This window comes from Podarcis liolepis (assembly GCF_965112155.1).
Source record: "Podarcis liolepis genome assembly, chromosome: 4".
Lineage (NCBI taxonomy): Eukaryota > Metazoa > Chordata > Lepidosauria > Squamata > Lacertidae > Podarcis > Podarcis liolepis.
In genome coordinates this window covers 32,032,574-32,051,080 of record NC_139558.1, presented here as the reverse complement: position 1 = coordinate 32,051,080, position 18,507 = coordinate 32,032,574, and the positions used below count along the sequence as shown (strand labels likewise).

Sequence of the window (18,507 nt, the reverse complement as noted above, 5' to 3'; positions counted from 1 at the left end):
GTACCATAAATTGAATTGCCTTTAAAATAAGGTTTTGAGTGCTATGTTTGGCTTGGGACAGTGGGAATTCTGCACTTCCCACAGTCTTCTTTTCCCATCCCACAGCTTGACATAACTCTCCCCAAGGGCCTGGGGGCTAGTAAATCCAAACTCTTTTCACATGCTATCCTTAGGAGCAGCAGAATGAATTATTAGTTTTAGTGTACTTCGCTGCTTTGTGGAAAGCACTGAGTTTTGGAGCAGCAGGAATCTTTTGAAGCTGCTGGGTCATGACTCTGTTCCTCACAAGGAAGAACGATTGCAGATTCTAGTCTTCCGAAAGGGCGTGAATATGAGGAAAGCTATACCTTGCGCAAATGCTGTGAACAGATTCCTATCATTCAATACTTAGTTTGCTCTTTGCTTTTCCAAGGTATTTCTGCTGCTTCTCCCTCTGCATGTATGCATTATTTTTAAAAAAGCACAAATGATGCATTTAAATGGGGAATGTTTGCAGAATGGACAGTGCAAGTAAATAATGAAAGGAACAAGTAGGCCTTTTGCTCACCTGACTCTGCGCTCTTTATTTAATCTTTTCTTTAATTCTGCATTTCTCTCTCTCGCTCCTTCGGTCCACCCCCCTTCAACTCATAGTAAGATTGTGGGGTGTGTGTGTGTGGCATGAGTCACTCTTCGTCTTATATAGACTGTTGCTTTATTTCCTGTAACGAGATGAAGAAGAGCTCTGGAGTGATTATAGAACTAAATTACTCAGTGAGCAGAGGTTACAGTGCTTGGATTTGCTTTATCAAGTTTTTTCCCCCTACTGAAAGAGAACGAGAAGAGTTTTACTGATGTATTAAAAGTGTGTTGATTTGGTGGCAAGAGCAGATCATCTGTCATCAAGGGCAAGTTTGATTCACTGCTTGAAGGTTCCACAGCCCTTGAAAGCAATTCATTCTGTAGCCCATAGCTACCATTCTAAAGCCTGAAATGAGGCTTTTACACTTACACACACACACACACACACAATTAAAAGAACACCACCCTTTTGGATGGGACAAAAAAGTTCATTCTGTTCAATTTCTCTTATTGGCCAATCAGATGCTTCTGGCAAGCCTTTCAAGAAGGCGTGAAGGCAATAGCTCCTTACTGTTGGGCATTAGCTGCTGGTGCCATTCCTCATGGTTGTAGATATAACATTGCGGCAGGGGCAGGCAGAGTGCAGGGAAGTTTGCTAAGCCTCTCCTGGCACCAGTCCTTTCAACCTTGCAGGACATTTCAGGTTGAGAGGTTCCATGTGGAACGACATCAAAGAGCAGTGCTGGTAGAAACAAGCAGTTTCCATGGAAAGGAAACCACATTCCCCTCTTTGAGCAACTTCCCATCAGCCGAGGGTGTCTTCATATGTGGAGTGGGTGGGTGTGGCTTCCCCACGTTGGTCTGGTAGGCCAAATTTGACCTGCATAATGTTAAACATAGGCTTTGTGGTCCAAATTGCATAGCTTCAAAGAACATTGTTTTACTTTTTAGGATGCAGAATCTGAGGTTAGCAGGATCAGAGGAGGACTCACTGAAGGCTGATAACTTCAGTTTCTAGTAATCACTTAGTGCAATTTTTAATAAAGCTCTTGTTTGCTCAGTTCCAGAACAGGGGTGGGCAGACTTCTGTCTTATCAAATCCCCTCCTATTTCTGTTTCCTTTTTCTGTGGTCTAGCTTTAGAACTTTACCAGCTGAGGTTAATTCTGACATGCATGTACATAAATCAGTATCGAATGGCTGGACAGCTTACTTGATAATTCATAGCTGAAATATGATCCTACCTTACATTGCCATCTGATGAGAGGTAAAAGAGCTGTATGTGAACTCCCCCATTGTTATTTGGGTTCTGGAAAAAAGAAGCTTTTGCATATTTTGAACACATTTTTGATGACCGGCTCCCTAAGATCTATTGGGAAGGCCCTATGGCTCAGGAATGATTGGTTCTGATGACAGAAAGAATTTTCTCTCTGGTCATGCGCAGATTGTGGAACATCTTTACCTATGAGATGCCTCACATTGTGAAACATTTTTTCTTATTACTTTTATGCAACAATCCTTCATCTGTAAAACGATTTTATCTGCTGAGCCTATCTTAATTTTCATCCTACTACTGTTGGATTTTATTGTTGTAAGCTGGTCTTGTTACACTGCAATTGCATTGGAAGGGGAGGGTTGTGTGGGTGTGTTTGTGGTGCATTACATATGTGTGTGACACACCACACATGAATCACTGAAATTTCTCGGGTTGCCAAGGGTAGATTTGGATTTGTTTGTTTGTATCTAATCATCAGACCTTCACAAAGTAAGAGTTTAACAAAGGGAGTTATGCATGCCGTTCCCACTATCCAAACACTCATTATATGAAAATACAGCTATCCAAACTTTGCTGTACACACACCACAGATTCAGACACCAAAACAGCTGGACATGCATTTAATACAGTGGTACCTTGGGTTACAGACGCTTCAGGTTACAGACTCCACTAACCCAGAAATAGTTCCTTGGGTTAAGAACTTTGCTTTAGGATGAGAACAGAAATTGTGCGGTGGCAGCAGGAGGCCCCATTAGCTAAAGTGGTACCACAGGTTAAGAAAAGTTTCAGGTTATGAACATACCTCCAGAATGAATTTAGTTCTTAACCCGAGGTACCACTGTAGTGCAAATAAATAAACAGCCTTAAACAATTACTATTTTTTGTGTTCTGCTGGCCCATGGCACCTGTTTCATAAGAAACTGTGGTGGGAGGGAGGGAGGGAGGGAAGGAAGGAAGGAAGGAAGGAAGGGGAAACATTTCATAGAATCATAGAGTTGGAAGGTACCCAAGGGTCATCTAGTCCAACCCCCTGCAATGCAGGAATCTCAGCTGAAGCATCCATGACAGATGGCCATCCAACCTCTGCTGAAAAACCTCCAAGGAAGGAGAGTCCACATCCTTGTTTGCCTTTGCAAGGTTTCAGAGGGTTTCCCCATCATTTTGGGATCAAAATTCTGTGGTCAAGAACCCATTAGAAATTTCCCCATAGGAATCACTGGAAATTCTTGACTTGTTATGTGAACATTTAACTGACAAGCCATTTGCTGAGAACGTGTCACGTTTGGATAGCGAGATGTGTCTGTACATCTGTATCCCATTGGTAGAGAGTTAGCATAGGAAAAGGTAGCTTACAAGAATACTAGTGCTACGTAATGTAAAAAGTAAATGATTTGTTTTTATCTCTTAAGAATTTTAAAACTATTGTCTTCTAGTTATAAGATGCGGCTTTTTGTTGTGTGCACATTTTTAGACTGAGGTCCAGCACCGAGGGTCTTCTGGCGGTTCCCTCACTGTGAGATGTGAGGTTACAGGGAACCAGGCAGAGGGCCTTCTCAGTAGTGGCACCCACCCTGTGGAACACCCTCCCATCAGATGTCTATTTCCAACTATCTGACTTTTAGAAGACATCTGAAGGCAGCCCTGTGTCGGAATATTTTTAATGTCTGATGTTTTACAATTTTTTATATATGCTGTAAACCGCCCAGAGTGGCCCAGCCAGATGGGTGGGGTATAATAGTAATAGTAGTAGTAATAATAATAATAATACGAAGAAGAAGAAGAAGAAAGTAATGGAGGAGTTAATGGGAAAGCAATGCTGTGGGAAATGGAATAACTTTTCTATTGTCTTTTATTTCACGCATGAATGGAATGGCTAATGGTTCTTTCTTCTTTTCTTAGGGTCGACATGTCAAGACAGGCCAACTTGCAGCTATCAAAGTCATGGATGTTACTGAGGTAAGTTCAGAGTCATCATCCCTTTCTTAAGGAAAGCGTAAAAGGAATTTATTCAACCCTGAACCCTTGATCTCTTCAGGAGGAGAGAGATCTTCACAACAGCATGCATGCAGATCTCTGGATTAGGGCCAAAATGAAAAGAAACACGCACTCATCTGATAATGTCGGCGTCATCACAATAAACCTATACCCTTTTTAGGTTGAAAAGGAAATGGACCCAATAAAGATCCCAAAGGCCTTAAATGCAGAAACATCTGCTAAAATGTTGAGCAGATTGTTGGCAGAATTCAGCAGTGTAAAGCAGTAGTTGTAATGGACTCGGAATTCAACTTCATATGAGAACGGGGAGAAATTAACCCAACCAGAGAGATAAAAATATACACCTGTAGTTAAACCCTTATCTTTAATAGCTTTAGTCAAAGGCATTAAAAAAATAGACCGGTTTTTCATCTAGAAGTAATATTTTAAACGTCAAATGGAAGGTTAATTCTGAATGGTTAATTCTGCATTTTACAACCAGGCAAGATTTATTAATCAACTGTGTTTTATTAGCTCAGCAGTGCAAAATCATTTTGGACCAAACAGCCTACTGTTCCAATACCTATTTATTTATATAAATCACTAGGCAATATGAAAGCTTCTTTTCTTGTTTTTCACAGAGAAGGTATTTTAATTGGCAGAATTATTTAGCTATTCTGGGTGGCAATTTTAGAGAATCTCTCCCCACCCCCGCCCCCGAGGCTTCATCCAGAATATTATTTCATTCTGAATTTGACATCCATTTTTTTGTTATGTGTGTGCTTGCTCATGCAACTGAAGACCCGGCAAGACTAAGCATCTGGGTTAACAATACTTTAAAAAACAAAAACAAAACATAAGGCAGCAAGCAAAGGCTGCTTCCTACAAGTATAGGGACTCAAGTCATTCTCTGTATAATATCTGTATACCAGCAGAACAAGGCTAGAGTTTGCCAAACATGGTTTAATGTGGGTTTTGTTTTTTTTTGTTTTTTAAAAAGAAGAGTACGTTCTTCCCATATAGAAGGAATTAATGTGCAATGACAACTTGCTTGAAGTCTGTCATAAGAAGACTCACGATTAAAGTAATTGTAATTAATGTAGGGGCAAGACATTCTTCAGAATGTAGATGGTTAAATATATCAATGCATGAATTAAGAAAACCATTTCCTGCCAGTAGTGCACCTGGCCATGGAGCCATAAGGCTTTTTAACAGTCTCCCTTCATAGAGAGGCAGAAGTAGATACACTGGGTGGCACCAGCAAAGGATATATTCTTTATTCTCTTCCTGCAGGTAACAGGATTCAAGTTTTGGAACAATAATATTCTGCTGTCAGGCTACTTGCAGAGAATGATCCTCCATATCTCTTAGGGAGTGATTCACTCTTAAAACCAACATGTTGGTTGGGACACTTTGTGGAAGATGCTTGGTGTTAATTTTATAAAGTCATAGTTTGAAACAAATACATATTCTTGTGCAGCTGGAATTTTTGCCTCAAGGCTGTGTAAAAGGTTCTGGCGTGAAAGTGAGAAATCAAGCTAGTGTAAAATATTTTAATTTATCCGGATACTTTTAAAAAGGAAAATGCTTTAAAGTCACAGTTCCTAGTAATACAATGAACACCTATCTTTAAGAGGAAGAAGCCGACACCAAATTTAAAAGTAATGATGGTGCAGAAACTATTAAAATATGACATTTGTTCAAAAAAATGTGAATTTGAAACTGCACATGTAAAAACAGATTGCAACACTTATCTTTTCCTAGCAGATGTGGGGACATCTTAGTTAAATGAATATCCTTTTGAAAGAACTACCGTATTTTTCGCTCTATTGGACGCAGTTTTTCCTCTCCAAAAATTGAGGGGAAATGTGTGTGCGTCCTATAGAGCGAATGCAGGCTTGTGCCATAGCCACGCGCAACCCCTCCAGCAAGGAGAGGCTGCACGGGGCTAAAGGGGAAGCCAAAAAAGCTAAAGGGGAAGCAAAAAAAGCGAGCGGGATAGATCCCGCTCGCTGCCTTGCCTGCTTCCATAGCTGCGCGCAACCCCTCGGGCAAGGAGAGGCTGCACGGGGCTATGGATTCTTTAGCCTCACGCAGCCTCTCCCAGGAGGTAGAGGCTGCACGAGGCTAAAGGGGAAGCCAAAACAGTGAGCGGGATCCATCCCGCTCGCTGCCTTGCCTTCTTCCATAGCTGCGCGCAACCCCTCCGCAAGGAGAGGCTGCACGGGGCTATGGCTTCTTTAGCCCCACGCAGCCTCCCCCGGTAAGGAGAGGCTGCACAGGGCTAAAGGGGAAGCCAAAACAGCGAGCGGGATCCATCCCACTCGCTGCCTTGCCTGCTTCCATAGCTGCACACAACCCCTATGGCAGGGAGAGGTTGTGTGCAGCCTGTACGCTGCTCTTTGGGGCTGGGGGGGGAAAATATTTTTTCCCTTGATTTCCCCCCCTAAAAACTGGGTGCGCCCTATGGTCCAGTGCGCCCTATGGTGCGAAAAATACGGTACCTGCTGTTGGTCAGCTTACAGGCCAGCAGTGCTTGTCCCACTCCCTGCATGATGGTGATGAAGTCCATTAAATTCAGGTGTGACTTTATTAAGCAATATTGCTTAATCTTGGTTGTCAGTGCTTGGTTTGATGCTGCATGAAAATCAATATAATATGACTCCTTCATTTCAGTATAGATAATGAAGACTTCTTGCTTGTTGAAGGATCATGGTTTGGGTTTTCTCCAAATGTTCCCATGTTGTGGCACTCATTTAATTTTGTTGTGACTTTTGTGGTTGCCTGTTCAGCATAACTTTTATTTGGGCTGAACAGTCCAAATGGATTACGTTAATAATGTTTTTTGATGCAGGCTGTTGTTGTTCTTGCATAACTTGAGAACAGGAGTCGTATCTGTGTCTAAATCTCTAGTGTATGCAAAGTGTATTTTTATCTACTCTAGTAAATCAATCAGACTTGGATTTGTTGGAGGTAAATGACAAGCAGAATTAAACTGCTAATAACTTATTTAAATACCACCTGTGAGTGCTTGTTTCTGGCCACAAAATTCTGAAAGGTTGGAGGAACGCGATTCTGCTGCAGACACTCGCTGCAGGGATTTGAAACTGAAGTCTGTGGAGCGGGAGAAGATGATAAAATACCTGTAGAAAACTTTCATTGGCTCACCTTGTCTGAGTCTTCAGTGTATGCAGTGTTTAGCTTTTTCAAGTTTATTTTTACAACAGTGGAGGGTTATATATTGGCTCTTATTGAAGGTTGGGAGTTTGGGTTTTCAGGGCACAATCCCTGATTATGTCAACGGAAGCCCTATTCAACCATTGAAAGAACTGTTAGGCTCACGCATGGAATTAGTATTCCTGACAAAAGCCCAGAAATTGCCAAATGGAATCATAGACTTGTAGAGTTGGAAGGGACCATGAGACCCTGTTGCCCAATGTGGGGCTTAAACCCTGAGATATTAAGAGTTTCATGCTCTACCATCTGAGCTGTCCATGAATCGTGGCTGTGACTAAAGTGTTGATTCACATGCCAGCGTTATGTATTCTGTTTGCATTAATGTGCAGTGAGGGGTCATGGGAGTGACTGAAAGAGGCTTCTGTGTGCCCATAGGTTGTGTGCAACATCTAATGGAATTGAGTACAGTGGCCCAGTTTCCACATCACAACAAATAGTGGTTAAAAGTTTATAATGTATCGTGGTTTGCTGCTTGGAGCAAAACAAACCACATTCTCTGTTATGGACATAGTGCTAAGCCCAGAGGTCATGGTTTGTGCTGCCACTTGTGCTAGCAGTGAAGTAGAAGCCACCTTGCATGTTCATGGCAGGCAACTATGGTTTATTGTGCCGTGTGAACACTGTGTGTGTGGTCCGTCTGTCTCAGGTATGTGAACAGTTTTGCTTGTGGCGAATGAATTGTGAGCTGACACTTAAGACTCATTTAATTGTGTGCTTTGGAATCACTGGCTATCAGCAGTTAAACTTTCCTTAGATTTGTATACAGTGCTACCTCCGGTTGCGGACAGGATCCATTCCAGAGCTCCGGTCGGACCCCGAGGTTTCCACAACCGGAGGGACTGCTTTTGTGCTTGTGTGCGCAGCAAAAACCCAGAAATATACTTCCGGGTTTGCCGCTTATGTAAGCAGAGGGATATGTAAGCGGAGGTACGACTGTACACTGCTATGCCTGCCTCAAGTAATTATTATGTTTTTCAAAAGTTACTTAGTCTGGAGGCAAAGGTGTGAAAGGAATTGACTTTCTACCATCACTGAAATCTGCTAATATTTTCCTGGCTCTTCAGCTAAAGCTGCATTCCTTTCCAGTACAGTGGTACCTCAGGTTACATACGCTTCAGGTTACAGACTCTGCTTACCCAGAAATATTACCTCGGGTTAAGAACTTTGCTTCAGGATGAGAACAGAAATTGTGCAGCGGCAGCAGGAGGCCCCATTAGCTAAAGTGGTGCTTCAGGTTAAGAAGAGTTTCAGGTTAAGAACGGACCTCTGGAACGAATTAAGTACTTAACCCGAGGTACCACTGTACGACTTCTAAAACTGGCTTTCCCCTTGAAGTGTAAGGACCACTTCTCTTAACTACGTCACGGGGGCGGGGCGGGGAATAGAAACCCTTCAAAGCGTGGCTTATTGAAGTGTTAAGCTTTTGTGGGCAACAGTGCTAAGCGAATCTGACGAGGAAGGCTGTGGCAAACAAAAGCGTATGACGTAATAATAAAGAGGTTAGTATGGAAGTTGTCACGGCATTTCACTTCACAGGTTTTTGCTGATGAAGGCGAACGCTGCTACGCCTTAAGAATGTGATTGCCACTGAATGGGTGAGCCTTCTCAGACTTAGGAAGGGAAAAGGGAAGAGAGAACTCACTGGGCTCTAACCTCAGCTGAAACCTATTAATCTCTCTCAGCTGCTGCAGTCTATTCCGAACTTCCCTATGGATGAAAATGAGCCTTTGAAAGTTTTCTGTCAAGTTCCAAGGAATGTTGAATCAGGGCAGCATCAAGCCTTTAATGAGCAACTGCAGTAGCGATACAGAGTTACTCTTTGTAAGGCAGCACTGGAAACGTATTTGCACAACTCCCCGCCCCAAACACACACTCGTGCACACATAAGAGTTTGTAAGAGTCCTTTGTCCCCATAGGTAAAAAACTAAGCCTTAAATGAAGCTGCAGGCAGATGCTTAACTGTAGCTTTTTTGAAAGATAAGGAGGGAGGGAAAAAGTCCTACTGCTTTGAATAAGCAAAAAACTTCATTTCCCTGAAATTCAGTCAACTTTTTGTTTGTTTAAAGGCGACAGCACTTGCTTTTTCAGGCAATGATTCAGGCATGGGAAATTGAATAATATGTATAATGTCCTAGTCACCTTTTTGTGTTTCCCACCCAAAACCGAATGGTTTTTTTGTTTGCTTGTTTTCTGAGTAGGGGAGGTTGTGGTATTTTCTTTTTTAAAGGCAAAAGGGTAAATGCTTTCACATTATTGGGAGTGATTCTCTCCTTCCTCCATGGCAACTCTATATGCTCTCTGTATATTTTTATGTTTCACTAGAGGGAGAAATTCCCATTGACTTCCAGATTTAAACTGTTGTTTACTCCCTTCGCCCTTGCACCAACAGTAGCATTCAGTTTAAGCCAAGATGGTTTTGGAGCATTGTAGCTGAAATGGCAAGAGGTAGATTCTTTCCTCCCCTAAAAGAAACAAGCCCAACGCTTTCCTTTTATGTAGAAGCTGTAGCTATGGGAACCTATGCACAGGAAGCACAAAGAAGCTACTTTTAGACATTTAAGCCCTCACCTCCCCCTGAGAATTATTTCCTTTAGCCTGTGGTCCTAGAATTAGTGTTGTATCATTCTCTGCATTAGCCTTCTTTAAGAATATATTTACTTCTGTTTCGGGATTTCGGGTATAAGCTTTATTTTAAAGTGGGGGGGGGGTGCACAGAGGAGTTTTAGATGGTCCAAATAAATCCTATTGTGAAGTACTCTCTCTTATTATAAAGCAAGGTGATGTGTTAGTGGGAGCACGTCATATCCTTAGTCACCACTTTCTCATATCTCAGGAAATCATTCTTCCTTTGACCTAATTTCCTCATACCCAAAAGAGTACACAAATGTGCTCAACTTCCTTCCTCCCCCAAAGCATCCTTTGCCGGCTGGTAATGTGACCCATCTAGAAGGAACAGCCTTGAATCTTGCTGGGCGATCTTGGGCCAATTACCCTCTTTCATCTCTCAGCTTTCAGGATGCTTTGTGAATATAATAAAGGTGTTGAGTGTATGCCATCTAGCTTTTTGGAGGAAGGGAGGAATACAAATGTATTTTTTTAAAAAAAAAAACAACAAAAACCCCAGATCTATTGCTGAACTATGGCCCCCTGATACTCTCATGACTCCAGCTTGAGAGCAGTATGGCATAATTATTGAATGGGTGAGCTGTGAAGCCACATCAGTTGTTAATTCAGCCTTGGGCAAGTTGGAGGGGTGTCTGCCTCAAACCATTCTTGCCATCTAACCCACATCAGAAGCTCATACAGTACAGTGGTACCTTGGGTTACAGACGCTTCAGGTTACAGACGCTTTAGGCTACAGACTTTGCTAACCCAGAAATAGTACCTTGGGTTAAGAACTTTGCTTCAGGATGAGAACAGAAATTGTGCTCCGGCGGTGCAGCGGCAGCAGGAGGCCCCATTAGCTAAAGTGGTACCTCAGGTTAAGAACAGTTTCAGGTTCAGAACGGACCTCCAGAACGAATTAAGTTCTTAACCCAAGGTACCACTGTATACTATATAAATGATGTAATTTTTATTAACTGGACTGTGAGGTGCTACATAACACAGGCTCCAGGCAGTGTTAGAAACTGAGATATGAAAAAGGGAAAGGTAAAGGGACCCCTGACTGTTCGTTGTGAATGACTCTGGGGTTGCGGCGCTCATCTTGCTCTATGGGCCGAGGAGCTGGTGTTTGTCTGCAGACAGCTTCCGGGTCATGTGGCCAGCATGACTAAGTTGCTTCTGGTGAACCAGAGCAGCACACGGAAACACCGTTTACCTTCCCGCCGGAGCGGTACCTATTTATCTACTTTCACTTTGATGTGCTTTTGAGCTGCTAGGTTGACAGGAGCAGGGACCGAGCAATGGGAGATCACCCTGTCGCGGGGATTTGAACCGCCGACCTTCTGATCAGCAAGCCCTAAGCTCTGTGGTTTAACTCACAGTGCCACCCACTATGAAAGCTAGGAGCTAAATGGCACCTTAAGCCTAGGTTATGGGTGCTGCAATGGTGTGTCTAGGTGCACTTTTTATAACAAGAATACAAAGCTGAAAATGGATGAACTGCAGCTAAAATCTTATGTTCATTTTTCACATGGTCTAGTCCTCATCTGATGACTGCAAAAAACTTCCTCGCCCAACCTCCCCTAATATTCTTGTGAGGATCCCTTCTCCAGTCCTCAGAGAGTGGCTGGAAGTGGGGAGGCAGAAAAAGGTCTTCCTTTCCTTCTAGCAGTGGCAGTTTTAATGTGAAATCTTAGGTGCAATGCTGCACCCAGAGCTCAGAAACTGCTTGCATTAATGAAATTGCCTGTTGCAAAACACGCCTAGAACAATGGGAGTTTTGAATGCTTGCTCCAAGCAGCCACTAGAGTCATTCTCCACTCCTTCCTAGTATTGGAAGTATTGTTTAAACCAGCCTTGTAATCAACAGCTTGCCTGGTGCCACAGGTGACCAAACATTCCATACAGGAGAGTGAACTGGGTTAGCAGATGAGGGACAGATCACCTAATTTCCTCTCTCCAGTCTATTTGGTCTCCATGCTGGCTTTGCAGTAAGGAGAGCTTATCCCTCAGTTATATCTGCCCTTCACCAGCCTATTCAGTCAAAGGTGTTTAAAAAACAAACACCCCACCGATTTCCATGCTGGCTTACCTAATAAAGCTCTTTCCTCCCTCTACGGTCTTCACAGAAACACACGAGCCTATTGACAGGTTAGTTTAAAAAAAACCTTGCTGACTAGTAACGTTTGAAGACTCAGGCTGCATTTAAAACTATAGATGTGCAAGTAGGCAAAGATTCTGACCTGTTGGTCAAATAAGGATGGGGCTGAATTTTATCATACTTGTGTCACCCCTCCTTTCTATTTATGAACTGTCTTCTCATGAGATCCTTTAGGGATTTTTCTGTAAACATTTGGCAAAATACTGATTATGAATACATAGAGGGGATTCTATTTTTACATCTCGTGTTTGGATTATTCTGATGTGTACTTATGTGCAATTGAAGCATTCTTGCAAGAAGATTCACTGGCTGCTGGAAGCTGTCTTGCTGACAGGGAAAAATCATATTATTTCTGTGTAGAATAATTTAAATTCAATATATTTCATGCATGCTTCATTTTCTAATATAAACGTTATGCATCACTTCCTGCAGAGAAAATGGGCCACTGTTTTCCGATCCCAGTCCTGAAGATTGAAATCCATAGATCAATCACCCTTTGGAGACACACCCTGGCAAATTTTGTTCATGCATTTTTGTTTAAATGGCAAGCAGGAGGCAGCTGATCTATAAATGATCATTTTCCGTCACTAGCTGTGATGCTATCTTCCTTCTTGGCTGCAGTCTTCAGCATCAAGCTGCTTGGCCACAAGTTAGCTTGATCTATCGTATCTGCCAAACAAAAGGAAACAAAATAATTTGTGGGAAACACATTACATGTCTTATGTAGAAAAGATCTTAATGCGTGTTTCTACATTATGAATTAAGATTTGAATTTGAGACATTTTATTTTGGGAGAGAGGATTAAAATAGAACACTTCTCCGTATTTATGCTGTAGCTTCAGGTAAATCGGTTCTGCAGCCTATTTTAAGGCATTCATGGACAGATGATAGTTTGGCCATCAGGAATATGCAGTGGGCTTGAGCGTGCCCACCGTTTCCATCCTTTCCACTCTACACAAATTATTCCATCCTGTACTTCATAGTTGGCAATAACCAGAGTTTGAATCAGGCATAACCCACCCCCCAAGTGTGTAATACACAATGCACCTAAAACTGGTTTCTTATCCTGGTTGGGAGGCTAGCAGTAACAACAGGGACATAGGTTCTTATACAGAGTCAAACCATAAGTTCATCTAGCTAAAACTGACTGGTAGTTGCTATCCAGGATTTCAGACGGGTCTGTCTCCTCACCCTACCTGGAGATAGTCAGGGATTGAATCTGAGACGTTCTGCACGGAAATTATATTTTCTGTCCCACTGGCAGGCAATTCATGGGGTGGGTGCAGTCCTTTCCCTTTTTCTATAAAAAAAAGAAAAGAAAAGAAAAGAAAAAAGGTAAATGACCCCTGGACGGTTAAGTCCAATCAAAGGCGACTATGGGCTTGCGGCGCTCATCTCGCTTTCAGGCCGAGGGAGCCGCTGTTTGTCCACAGACAGCTTTCCGGGTCATGTGGCTAGCATGACTAAACCGCTTCTGGCGCAACAGAACATGGTGATGGAAAGCAGAGCGCACGGAAACGCCGTTTACCTTCCCACCTCAGTGGTACCTATTAATCTACTTGCACTGCGTGCTTTCAAACTGCTAGGTTGGCGGGAGCTGGGACAGAACAACGGGAGCTCACCCCGTCACGGGGATTCGAACCGCCAATCTTATGATCGGCATGCCCAAGAGGCTCAGTGGTTTAGACCACAGCGCCACGCACACCCAGATTGCCCGCTGTCATTGACAACTGCTGTCAAATTTACCCCTACTGTTGCTGCTCCAAAATTTGCTGCTGCTGCCCCTGCCACCAAAGTAAGATTGCTGTTGCTCCACCACCCATCACTTAAACAAAGAAAAACAAACACAACCATTTCTGTTGTAGTCGTCTTCTGTTTTCTCCTCCTCCTTTCCATAGACATGCCAGGTAGAATGCCTTATTAGGTGCATCACCTTGCTGGAAGCTCTATAGTTTCCTGTTGGAGTTGATGCGCTCAGCACTGATCTGATAATATCTCCTGAAAAATATTCTTAAGGTCTGATTGACTTTGGTAGAGAAAGTTCCTCGCTTGGAAATTAGTGGGATGTTAAGTGTTCAGTTCTTATCTGGTTTGGTCTGTGAGCATATCTGTGATGAAATGGCCTTTGGGTGTGAATGGGATTTTTTTTTTGGTCTGATTAATAAATGCCTCTTTTGTCTGCTGTTCTTAAGCAGGTATGGTAACTGAAGATGGCTGTTGATTGTCTGCAGTGTCCTGCCTGTATGATGTCATGTCTGCGACAGACAGACATGAACACCTTGTGACTCTGTTCATTGTTGATTACCTTCCCATGTTAGCTGCAAGGTTTCAGTGTATGGCTGGCAGCTGTGCTGCTGTAAACATCTGGTCTAAGGATACTGGCAACTCTGTGAAAGTGCTTTTGTACTCTGTTAAAGCTATCAAAAACAAAACAAGAGTATATGTTTCCTGACTGACTAATGATCTATGAAAACAAAAGGAGCCAGTGTAGGCTATGCATATAATTCTACCCCTACATAAAACATACAACCCAATATATCATAGCCACAATAGCCAGTAAGTAGGTCCCTATAGATAATACAAGTTGACATTCTGAATAAATGTAAATATATTAATCAAATTGTAACAACATGTACACAAAACAGGCATCTTCCAAAAGCAATAACCGGATGCATTTTTACAAAAGTCTTCCATGTCAAATTGAGAATTATATTTCTTTTTTTATACTCTGATAATTTTGAAGATTATGCCTTCTGGATTTATGCTAAGCTGGTGTTCACTATTCTTGAGTGGCAAATGGAGACTTTTTCGAAGCAATGCATGCGTGTGGCTCTTGGCTATGGATGATATCCATTTCATGCACATTGTACATGTTGTTACATCTTAATTGATTAATATATATTTACATGTATCTCTGTAAATTCACAGGCTACCTTTGTGTTCTCAAGAGTTATGCCAAGTGTATTTTACTAATAGAGTCTAATAGAGGAACAACCTTCTACTAGTCCAGAACACCAGAGGAAATTAGTGTAAAATAATGAATATACGGATGTGGGTTGCAGGAAAGGCTTCCATATATTTGAGATAATTCCAGTTTTCATATTTATTTTATAAAATCTCAAATATGAAAACTGGAGTTCTCTAATCCTAGCTTTCATTGTAATTTGAATAAATTTGGCTAGTCATAAAATCATAGAGTTTGAAAGGGACCCCAAGGGTCATCTAGTCTAACCCCCTACCAATCATCTGTATATCTATCTATCTATCTATCTATCTATCTATCTGGTACAATTGAATGACTGCCATTTATGAAGAACTGCTAAGTTGTGGGAGTTATTTCCTTAGCCCAGTAGGGTAGCTCAAGTGGTTAAAGCAATGGTGTGCATAAAAGTAAAAGCCTTTGAGCATGTTCAGAAAGCAGTACAGAAATCAAATTTAGCAAAAAAGGAGCAACTAGCCATTCTGTGTTGGCGCCTGCAACCTAGGTTCTGGGAGCCATAGGGTGAATAGCTGTTCTATCCCAGTTTCTAACACTGAATGTTCACAAACAACAAGGGACTTTAGGTCCTGGAGAGAAAGTGGTGGATCAGTGTTCACTAAATGAGGTTGTTGCCCATCTAGTTATTTATGACTAAAATCACTATCAGGGTAAATCTTGTGTGATAACTTTAGAAGTTTGTGAGAAGACACTGTTCTCTTTTTTTGGGGGGGGGGATGTATTTTCACAGATCCAACTGCGCACTTATTTCGTTTATATGAGAGAGTTATTTTCTTGTTTACATTTCATCCTTCTGTATCAAATGTTGCACTGTTAAGAGGTGAAGAATAGGAAACAAAAGAGGGAGGGGAAGCCGCCACCGTTAGGAAAATCGCAGCAGGTGGTTGCATTATCATTGACAACAAAACGAGTATTGTGCAAGTGTTTTGGCTCTGATACATGGAAATGGTTCCAACATGTGCTTGCGCAGTTCTGCTAACCCTTGCTTCAGGCACTGCTTATAGTCCCATAAAATACCTAGCTGCCTATTGTTTGAAGTTTCCCTTTTATCTTTATTCTTATTTTATTGTCCTTTCCCAATGATACTGTGATACAGAGAGTTAATTTCTTTGCAAATGGCAGTATCACGCCCTGGCTGGCCTCTGCACCCCAGAGAGAGGGCCTATCAATGGTGAACAATATAGTATCCTTTTTAAATCACTAAATAAGGAGCAACGTGTTTTAAAGCCACTTAAGGAAATGTATTATGAAAGGTGATTAGGCCAGAGCTGGTGGCCAGTTTACTCCCCCAACCCCCATTGCAATATGAAGTTTGTAAATCTATGAATTGTGCAATAGTTTCTTAAAAAACAACAACAAACCAACCCAAAAAGCAAACCTGATTCCCTAAACTTATTGGTATCTAATTTACATGCAAGCTGTAAATATTTAGCAAACAAAATGGTAAAAGTACATGGCATTAAATTTGCATGCTTTGAAATAGCTCAAAGTGGATGAATTAAAATATTTCAGAGGGGGAATCAATAATGTATACAATGGGGTTTATATTAAATATAAATCCCTGTATTGTTTAAATTTTAAGATAAAAGGCAATGAACTGTTAACATACTGATTTTATTAGTATCCATTATGTTCCCCATTACATAATGGGAAACATCATCCCTGACCACTGGTCCTGTTAGCTGGGGATGATGGGAGTTGAAATCCCAAAATATCTGGAGGGCCGAGTTTGCCTATGCCTGAACTATACATTTTTTTTAAAAGAAATGCAAAGTTTTAAGCAAAAAAATAATGTTTCTGATGCATGCTACTGGTTTATAAATTTCTTTATTGGGCAATAAAGGTTTTTTATTTCCAATTTATGTGTTCTTTCTATTAATATGTTAGTACTGCATTTATTGTGGTTTGTATACTTCCAGCATTGTAGGTAGTTTTCAGTAATAAATTATGGCATGATACTGTACTGGTTCAGACTGTGGCTGTGTACACTCCCTGGTTTTCTTTTGCCTAGAGATTTCCTCTAGACATAATTTCCTGCAACATCAAAATAGTCTCTTCCCATATTAGCTTTCCCCTATGCTTTAAGATCAGCACCGAGTGATATGATAGAACTGCCATCTCCATCAGAAGTGGGGTACCCCAATAAGACCCCGACTGTTGTATCCTAATTATGCAATGCCTTCTCAATGGAGGTTCTCCTGGCACCAGCTTTTGTCATTGTTCAAGGTGTCACACAGAGGCTTAAAAAGCAACAACTTTGGATTAACTCTTGTGATAATTCCATGGCACCTTGCTCCCATTATTTATTTTGGCTTTGCTTCGCATGCACCCTGCCTTTCATCCAAGAAACTCAAACCAGCAGGCACAGGTCTCTGAGGAAGTCTCTTCTAGCCAAATAATGGGCTTGTTTTGTGCTGTAAAAGAGAAAGGGTATAAGAGACCTTCTGAACGTTTTCTGGTCCAAAGAGCAAATAAGAGGGCCCTGCAGACGTTACCATTGGTCCAAATCGGTAATCTCTCTTTCAAGTCTTCCAAATGCTGTGCTTGGAAACTGGAATGATCATACAGTAACCAGCACTACTCAAATTGTGTTGTAGACCCTACCCTTAGTTTCTTTGGTCTCTGCTGGCGGTCACATTTTCTCATGCTACAGCTGCCATGTGAGAGGTTGGCTGACAGGCTTCTTCTACTTGAGACATCTGCACTTATGATGCAGCTGTACTGAAAACATAGGTTCAGTGCCTTGCTGGATTTGCGTATGAGCTGTGAGACGTTAGTTGCTGGATCAGACGAATGTGGGCTAGTCTTGTGTGTCACTGTATAATGAAATGCCTTAAACAAAAAGCCTACACTGCCAGTCAAGAGTACTGTTTTTATCATAATATTCTGCTTATGCTAGGAAGTCAATGTAAAAAAAAATGTTTAAAAGATTATGTAGGAATGAGAATAAATTCTAATTCGAGGAGCTAATCAGATGCCCATTCTTTTATTGCACCATTGAAAATGTTTTATGCTTTGGTGCCGACGTTTTCCTAATTAATTTGAACATCATACTTACCTTGCTTGAGAAATTTATTTCTGTTTTCCCGTCGTTCTTGCATGCTGCTGTTTTTAGCCGGATTGGTATTTTTGGGTCCATCATCCATTAGTCACCTCACTAATCTCTTACGAGAGGTCCAAGAGACAAATAGAAATGTATAATATTTGGTGAGGGAACAAGATACTTGATTCTCAACATGCACTCTTATATGAGGGAGAGGGGAAAGATGGGCAGGGGAGCAGATTGGTGTTAATGAATTGCAATGCACTTGCATTTTTTAAAACTGCTTGTGCAAGTCAGTGATGTACAGTAACCACCAGATGTCACTGCTGTAGATCATATCTCAAGGCAACTGTATTGCGTGCGCATGTGTGTTTGGGCAAGGTCTGTTGTCCTAGGCACACAACATTGCTAATACGCTGTCACTCTCTTAGCAGCCAGGGCACGAATTTTGGAAATGTGTGTGGATTTGTTCTTGGTTGTAATTTCCCTTTTGTAGAGCAAAACTGAAACGTACACAGTAGGATCGTTTATGGCGCGGAAAATGTAGCTTGCTGCTGTAGTTCTCAGTAATAAGATGGGCTGTCACAAATTAAAGCTGGAGTCATGTCATGAATACAGAGGACATGTGCGGGACAGCATTTCAGGCCCAACAGT

General features: G+C 41.7%; 1 protein-coding gene across 4 annotated transcripts in view; it reads left to right on the top strand.

The window, feature by feature from the left end:
• MAP4K4 (mitogen-activated protein kinase kinase kinase kinase 4) overlaps nt 1-18,507 on the top strand; it is a 129,631-nt gene that overhangs the window by 54,775 nt on the left and 56,349 nt on the right. For all 4 annotated transcript variants that reach the window (XM_083501447.1, XM_083501446.1, XM_083501449.1 and 1 more), the window contains exon 3: nt 3,736-3,792. In XM_083501447.1, the coding sequence (XP_083357573.1) occupies nt 3,736-3,792 (57 nt within the window). The remainder of the gene's footprint in view (nt 1-3,735; nt 3,793-18,507) is intronic.